This window comes from Salvelinus namaycush, unplaced genomic scaffold, assembly GCF_016432855.1.
Source record: "Salvelinus namaycush isolate Seneca unplaced genomic scaffold, SaNama_1.0 Scaffold1883, whole genome shotgun sequence".
NCBI classification, from domain to species: Eukaryota; Metazoa; Chordata; class Actinopteri; order Salmoniformes; family Salmonidae; genus Salvelinus; species Salvelinus namaycush.
In genome coordinates, this window is record NW_024058656.1 from 19,175 (window position 1) to 27,286 (window position 8,112).

The window sequence follows — 8,112 nt, forward strand, 5'->3', positions numbered from 1 at the left end:
GAAAGTGTAGAGGGGGTTAGTAGGAAGTAGAGGGCCAGAGATGGGAAAGTGTAGAGGGGGTTAGTAGGAAGTAGAGGGCCAGAGATGGGAAAGTGCCCGAGATAGAGCTGAACATGTGATCTGCAGTCAGGAAGGCTAACCACTACTCTGGCACCCTGGTTGTGGTTGTATGTGCTGCGTAAAGACTGGTTGTGGTTGTATGTGCTGGGTAAAGATTGGTGTGGTTGTATGTGCTGGGTAAAGACTGGTTGTATGTGCTGGGTAAAGACTGGTTGTGGTTGTATGTGCTGGGTAAAGACTGGTTGTATGTGCTGGGTAAAGACTGGTTGTGGTTGTATGTGCTGGGTAAAGACTGGTTGTGGTTGTATGTGCTGGGTAAAGACTGGTTGTGGTTGTATGTGCTGGGTAAAGACTGGTTGTATGTGCTGGGTAAAGACTGGTGTGGTTGTATGTGCTGGGTAAAGACTGGTTATGGTTGTATGTGCTGGGTAAAGACTGGTTTTGGTTGTATGTGCTGGGTAAAGACTGGTGTGGTTGTATGTGCTGGGTAAAGACTGGTTGTATGTGCTGGGTAAAGACTGGTTGTGGTTCTATGTGCTGGGTAAAGACTGGTTGTGGTTGTATGTGCTGGGTAAAGACTGGTTGTATGTGCTGGGTAAAGACTGGTTGTGGTTGTATGTGCTGGGTAAAGACTGGTTGTATGTGCTGGGTAAAGACTGGTTGTGGTTGTATGTGCTGGGTAAAGACTGGTTGTATGTGCTGGGTAAAGACTGGTGTGGTTGTATGTGCTGGGTAAAGACTGGTGTGGTTGTATGTGCTGGGTAAAGACTGGTTGTGGTTCTATGTGCTGGGTAAAGATTGGATGTGGTTGTTTGTGCTGGGTAAAGACTGGTTGTGGTTCTATGTGCTGGGTAAAGACTGATTGTGGTTGTATAACTGGGTAAAGACTGGTTGTGGTTGTATGTGCTGGGTAAAGACTGGTTGTGGTTGTATGTGCTGGGTAAAGACTGGTTGTATGTGCTGGGTAAAGACTGATTGTATGTGCTGGGTAAAGACTGGTTGTGGTTCTATGTGCTGGGTAAAGACTGATTGTGGTTCTATGTGCTGGGTAAAGACTGATTGTGGTTCTATGTGCTGGGTAAAGACTGATTGTGGTTCTATGTGCTGGTAAAGACTGGTTGTGGTTCTATGTGCTGGGTAAAGACTGATTGTGGTTCTATGTGCTGGGTAAAGACTGGTTCTATGTGCTGGGTAAAGACTGATTGTGGTTCTATGTGCTGGGTAAAGACTGGTTGTGGTTCTATGTGCTGGGTAAAGACTGGTTGTGGTTCTATGTGCTGGGTAAAGACTGATTGTGGTTCTATGTGCTGGGTAAAGACTGATTGTGGTTCTATGTGCTGGGTAAAGACTGATTGTGGTTCTATGTGCTGGGTAAAGACTGGTTGTGGTTCTATGTGCTGGGTAAAGACTGATTGTGGTTCTATGTGCTGGGTAAAGACTGGTTCTATGTGCTGGGTAAAGACTGGTTGTGGTTCTATGTGCTGGGTAAAGACTGGTTGTGGTTCTATGTGCTGGGTAAAGACTGAGCAGTTATATCTACTGGCTTAATTCCTTTTAGTGAAAGACAATGTGAGGAGAGAAAATAAAGGGAACTAACTGAAACATTTATGAGAATAGTTCCTAAACCAAAAACAGCTTTGCTAACTTCCATGAGGATATCCATTAGAAGTATGTGTAGGTACACGTGAACCCATAAAAAGTCTGTTCGTCTCTGTGACTGCGTCCCTATTCCCTATAGTCCACTACTGTAGACCAGAGACCCTATGAGTCCTAGTCTGAAGCAGTTCACTAGGAAGGGGATTAGGATGTCATTTGGGACACGTGTGTCTCCCCATTGCAGGTTAATAATAGCAAGGGGGAAGCCAGTCATTAACCTTCTCTCTCTCTCTCTGTCCCTCTGTCCCTCTGTCCCTCTGTCTCTCCCTCTCTCTCTCTCTCTCTCTCTCTCTCTCCCTCTGTCCCTTTGTCCCTCTGTCCCTCTGTCTCTCCCTCTCTCTCTCTCTCTCCCTCTGTCCCTTTGTCCCTTTGTCCTTTGTCCCTCTCTCTCTCTCTCTCTCTCTCTCTCTCTCTCTCTCTCTCTCCCTCTGTCCCTCTGTGTATCTCTCTCTCTCTCTCTCTCTCTCTCTCTCTCTCTCCCTCTGTGTATCTCTCTCTCTCTCTCTCTCTCTCTCTCTTTATTTCTTTATTTCTTTCTTTACTAACATGCCCTGCCGAGGGGTGAATCTAGAGCATGGATTTCTGCTTCAGCAATGTTCTCTGCTACTGCACATAAAAGTCAATAAATAACAAGTGAAGAGGGGGTGATTCAAGGGTTTTTCTTTATTTTTTTACTATTTTCTACATTGTAGAATAGTAGTGAAGACATCAAAACTATGAAATAACCCTTTGCCTTGATGACAGCTTTGCACACTCTTGGCATTCTCTCAACCAGCTTCAACTGGAATGCTTTACCAACGGTCTTGAAGGAGTTCCCACATTATATATATATAGTAAAGTGCACTATATAGGGAATAGGGTGCCTTTTGGGACGCAGCTTGAGTCTAGGCTGGCAGGGTTACAGTATCGGCATTAGACAAAGAGAAGAAGACCCTAGTAGAAATGTAACGGGATTGGCTGCTTGTTCTACACCAATAGGTGGACACGTGGGATGTGTCTCATGTAGTGCATTACATAGGGGAAAGGGTTTCATTTGGGACGCAACCATGGAGTGCTCCCCATACTGGGCAGAGAGATTACACACATCTAAACACTTCACTATCCTAGTAACACATTCATCCAAAAAATAGTATATTTCGTTTTTATCTCTTGTGCCAACTGTGTACTCCACTGCTTTTTAACCAATATTGTTATTTATTACCAGTGGTGTAAAGTACTTTTAAGTTAAAATACTTGAAAGTACTGCTTAAGTATTTTTTGGGGAGCTATCTGTACTTTACTCTACTATTTATATTTTTGACAACTTTATACTTTTACTTCACTACATTCCTATAGAAAAGTATGTACTTTTTACTCCGTACGTTTTCCCTGACAGCCAAAAGTATAGACATTTTGAATGCTTAGAAGGACAGGAAACTTTGTCTAATTCACACACTTGTCAAGAGAACATCCCTGGTCGTCCCTACTGCCTCTGATTTTGGCGGTCTCACTAAACACATGCTTCGTTTGTAAATGATGTTGGAGTGTGCCCCTGGCTATCCATCAATTTTTTAAAAACAAGAAATGGTGCTGTCTAGTTTGCTTAATATAAGACATTTTTATATTTTAGCAATTGCATTTACTTTTGATACTTAAGTATATTTAAAACCAAATACTTTTAGACTTTAACTTAAGTAGTATTTTACTGGGTGACTTTCACGTTTACTTGAGTCATTTATTTTATTAAGGTATCCTTACTTTTACTCAAGTATGAGAATTGGGTACTTTTTCCACCACTGTATATTACATTATTATGTTCTTGTTTTCTCATAATAAAACACTGCTATGTATGACAGGTTATGTCCCAAATGGCACCCTATTCCCTATGTACAGTAGTGCACTACTTTAGACCAGGACCCCCATAGGGAATAGGGTGCCATTTGGGATGCACAATACTCTTTACCTGGTTCTATGATGGGAGAAGGCATGTGGGAAATAAGCTTTTAATTAGTTGTACCTTTTAGGCATCTATTGGGGTGGCGGGTAGCCTAGTGGTTAGAGCGTTGGGCCAGTAACCAAAAGGTAGCTGTATCGAATCCCCGAGCTGACAAGGTAAACATCTGTCGTTCTGCCCCCTGAACAAGGCAGTTAACCCACTGTTCCCTGGTAGGCCGTCATTGTAAATAAGAATGTATTCTTAACTGACTTGCCAGGATAAATACATATATTAAAAAGCTGTAGGTATCCAGGGCTTCTTTAGCAGACATCCTATTCAATAGTAGTAGGGAGGCAATCTGGGATTTTGTCCGCCCCTTGTTTTCGTAAACAGAGATGGGACTGGAGAAACATCAGCACACGTTATGGATGGGGTAGGACAGTTGAACTAAGCTCAGTAGCTCATTTACAAGTTATATTCTTTTAGAATCAACGGCTATATACCATTATGGATGTACCAATCTCAGATTGTCCGTTAAAGGAGTGTAATCCCGTCCTCTCTTTTAGATCCAGGCTGGGTTGCCATGGAAGCCTGAGAAATGGCTGGTGCTATTTGAGCGGAGAGATAGAGAGGTCTAGTGCCCCCGGCTCTGCTAAAGCCTCGAGCATTCTACAGCATTTCCTTCTACTGTGGGTAGACAAAGTGTTGGTCTCCATTGTGATGTTAATTATGTCAACAACAGAAGTGGCACTTGTTTCGTCCAGTTTTTTGTTTTTGTTTTGTTGAGACATGAATCCTCCTTGGTTCAGTAAAACACGCAGAGTAGTTGAGAGATAGAGAGATAGAATACTATTAGAATATAATAGAATTCATGGAAAATGACTTGTTGCTGAACATGTCCCACATGCAATATAGAATGTGCAATATAGAATGTGCATTACTGGTTGACGCTCATAGTCTAATAGCCTATACTGTTTTAATATTGCGTGTTGTGTTTCCAATCAATATCAATTAGAGAATCGTTCGTGCAAGGCGCTATTATCGTCATATGGAAATGTTGAGGTCGTAGCTGACGTCTGATTGGACAATAACCATTACACTGACAGCTGCCTTGCCCAATAACTGCTCTGGATTCACCTGAATTTGCAATACCGTGTGTCTATTGGTCAGAAAGTGCGTTGTCTTGGATAGTTTGCAGGATATCGCTGCCTGCCTACTTCCAAGGATGCATTTGCGGTGGTAGATCCTGAAAGATAAGTCCGCTGTCTGTGCGCAATAGCATTTTGAGTTATCACATTTAGCTAATTTTCAGGAATTGAGAGATACTATTTCTCTCCGAAGAGAATTGAAAATGGATGAAATGGAGGAAGAATTAAAATGCCCTGTCTGCGGATCGTTTTTCCGGGAGCCGATCATTCTACCGTGCTCCCACAACATTTGCCTGGCTTGTGCTCGGAATATCCTAGTGCAGACCCCGGACGCTGAATCTCCGCAGAGTAGCCGTGCGTCTGGCTCGGGAGTCTCCGACTATGATTACCTGGATCTCGATAAGATGAGCCTGTACAGCGAGGCGGACAGTGGATACGGTTCGTATGGTGGCTTCGTTAGTGCCCCGACCACCCCTTGCCAGAAATCCCCAAACGGGGTGCGTGTTTTCCCACCTGCCGTCCCCCAACCCCCTCCTCAGCACCACTTGCTAGGACACCCAGGTTCCCTACCTCCAATCCCACGCAACTCCTGCCTCACATGCCCGCAGTGCCATCGCAGCCTCATCTTGGACGAGAGGGGGCTCCGCGGGTTTGCCAAGAACCGGGTGCTGGAAGGGGTCGTGGACCGGTACCAGCAGAGCAAAACAGCCGCTCTCAAGTGTCAGCTCTGCGAGAAGAGTCCCAAAGAGGCCACTGTGATGTGCGAGCAATGTGATGTGTTCTACTGTGACCCTTGTCGCTTGAGGTGCCACCCTCCCCGAGGTCCGCTAGCCAAGCATCGTCTTGTACCTCCGGCACAGGGCCGGGTAAGCCGTCGGACAAGTCCCCGGAAGATCTCAACTTGTACGGAGCACGAACTGGAAAACCTGAGCATGTACTGTGTTCAGTGTAAGATGCCTGTGTGTTACCAGTGTTTGGAGGAAGGAAAACATGGGACACACGAAGTCAAAGCTCTAGGAGCTATGTGGAAACTGCACAAGGTAGGGTCACGTGTTCCAAATCGTTACATTTATACCTCTATTTTTCCAATGTCATAACGCGCATAAACTCACCAATTATAGTCCTTAAATGGGTCCCTATGAATTTCGTTCGTTGATGCAATTGTGGTAGGCTATTCTACATTTTAATATAAGCGTAACTTTTAAGTTCCAAGTTGAATTGATTGTGTGTGAAAACAATTTGATTAAATAAGATTAAATAATGTGTAATAATAGCCTAAAAACTATTACATGTTTTGTTCACACTTCACTTCCGTCTCTGTTGGGATGAGCTGCTAGTCTATCTGCTCCAAGGTTGTCAGTAAATCTACTTGGGCAAGACTGTAGCAAAATCCCATTTTACAAGAGGCGCTCCCGGTCCGTCTCCCGAGTATAATAAATTGTCGAGGGGCCAGACGCAGAGGTAGAGTCATAGGGTTCTTGTTGAGAGAGGACCCAGCAGCAGTATTGCTGCATCACGGGGAAAGCTACCATCCTCTTTTCTGTAACCCTGTAAAGTTTGGACCCGTTTTTGATTATTAACTGTGACGTATGAGAAATACATTATACTGTGGCTTCGGGAATAGGTGACATAAGGCTTGCTTCCCAATTGGCACCCAATACCCTGTATAGTGCACTACTTTTGACAAGGGCCCGCACTATATTTTGGTAATATAGGAATATTATAAGGGAATAGGATGCCGTTGAGGACAGAAGCGTTGTGTTTCTATCTCCATACTCTAGTCTTTTCTGGTCCCCTTCACATTCTCAGCTGTTCAACGTGTCAATATATATATCTATTTCAAGAATCATATATATATATATATATATTTATTAGAGAATAGGGACGCAGCCTAAATATAAATGCAGTGGCCTGGACACATGGTCAGCTGTGTTGACCTGATGATTTATTTATATATATATATATATAAATATATGCTTTATATTTATTTATTTATTTATTTATATATATATATATATACATATATGCTTTATATTTATTTATATATTTATTTATTTATATATATATATATATATATATATATATAAATAAATAAATGCTTTATATTTATATTATATTTATTTATTTATATATATAAATAAATAAATGCTTTATATTTCTATATTTATTTCTATATTTATTTATGTATGTATATATATATATATATATATATATATATATATATATATATATATATATAAATCACCAGATCAACACAGCTGACCATGTGTCCAGGCCACTGCATTTATATTTAGGCTGCGTCCCTATTCTCTTTATAGTGCACTACATTTGAACAGGACCCAAGTAGTTCCCTATAAAGGGAATAGGGTGCCAATTTGGACGTAGTTGTAGTGTTTCCCCTTTCCTTGTCTTTTCTATCATTGCGGTACTCACATGGCTGTGTTTCAGTGGGCTACAGACGTCAAGCCCACTTTAGAGAGTCTGAGTTGTCATGGGCAACACACACAAACACATGTGCACATACACACACTCTCCCAGCTCCACTCTCCCAGCTCCACTCTCCCAGCTCCACTCTCCCAGCTCCACTCTCCCAGCTCTACTCTCCCAGCTCTGCTCTCCCAGCTCTGCTCTCCCAGCTCCGCTCTCCCAGCTCTACTCTCCCAGCTCTACTCTCCCAGCTCCACTCTCCCAGCTCTACTCTCCCAGCTCCACTCTCCCAGTTCTACTCTCCCAGCTCCACTCTCCTAGCTCCACTCTCCTAGCTCCACTCTCCTAGCTCCACTCTCCCAGCTCCACTCTCCCAGCTCCACTCTCCCACTCTCCCAGCTCCACTCTCCCAGCTCTACTCTCCCAGCTCTACTCTCTTAGTTCCACTCTCTTAGTTCCACTCTCCCAGCTCCACTCTCCCAGCTCCACTCTCCCAGCTCCACTCTCCCACTCTCCCAGCTCCACTCTCTTAGTTCCACTCTCCCAGCTCCACTCTCTTAGTTCTACTCTCCCAGCTCTACTCTTCCAGCTCCCAGCTCCACTCTCCCAGCTCCACTCTCCCAGTTCTACTCTCCCAGCTCTGTCTCCCAAACAGCTCTACTCTCCCTCCCAGCTCTACTCTCCCTCACAGCTCTACTCTCCCTCCCAGCTCTACTCTCCCTCCCAGCTCTCTCTCCCTCCCAGCTCTCTCTCTCCCTCCCAGCACCCAGTGTGTCATTCCATGAGTAGGAGGAGAGGGCCTGATATAGCAACCATCCCCAGCCTACACACTAACACCCCCCCACGCACACACACACTCTCGCTCTACAGAAATCATGCATAACAACGTGTATGCTTGAACTGCTG

At 43.9% G+C, this 8,112-nt stretch overlaps 1 protein-coding gene across 1 annotated transcript; it reads left to right on the plus strand.

Annotated features, from left to right (window-relative positions):
• Positions 1-4,982: 4,982 nt before the first annotated feature.
• LOC120037799 (E3 ubiquitin-protein ligase TRIM9-like) lies at positions 4,983-7,541 on the plus strand. Its single transcript, XM_038983771.1, has 2 exons — positions 4,983-5,819; positions 7,332-7,541. The coding sequence occupies exons 1-2, from the start codon at positions 4,983-4,985 to the stop codon at positions 7,539-7,541; spliced, it is 1,047 nt and encodes a 348-aa protein (XP_038839699.1).
• Positions 7,542-8,112: the final 571 nt, after the last annotated feature.

Coding starts and splice junctions, on each gene's coding strand:
- LOC120037799 (XM_038983771.1), top strand. CDS start 4,983: ATGGATGAAATGGAGGAAGAATTAAAATGCCCTGTCTGCGGATCGTTT. Junction 5,820..7,331: donor CTATGTGGAAACTGCACAAG/GTAGGGTCACGT, acceptor CCACTCTCCCAG/CTCCACTCTCCCAGCTCCAC.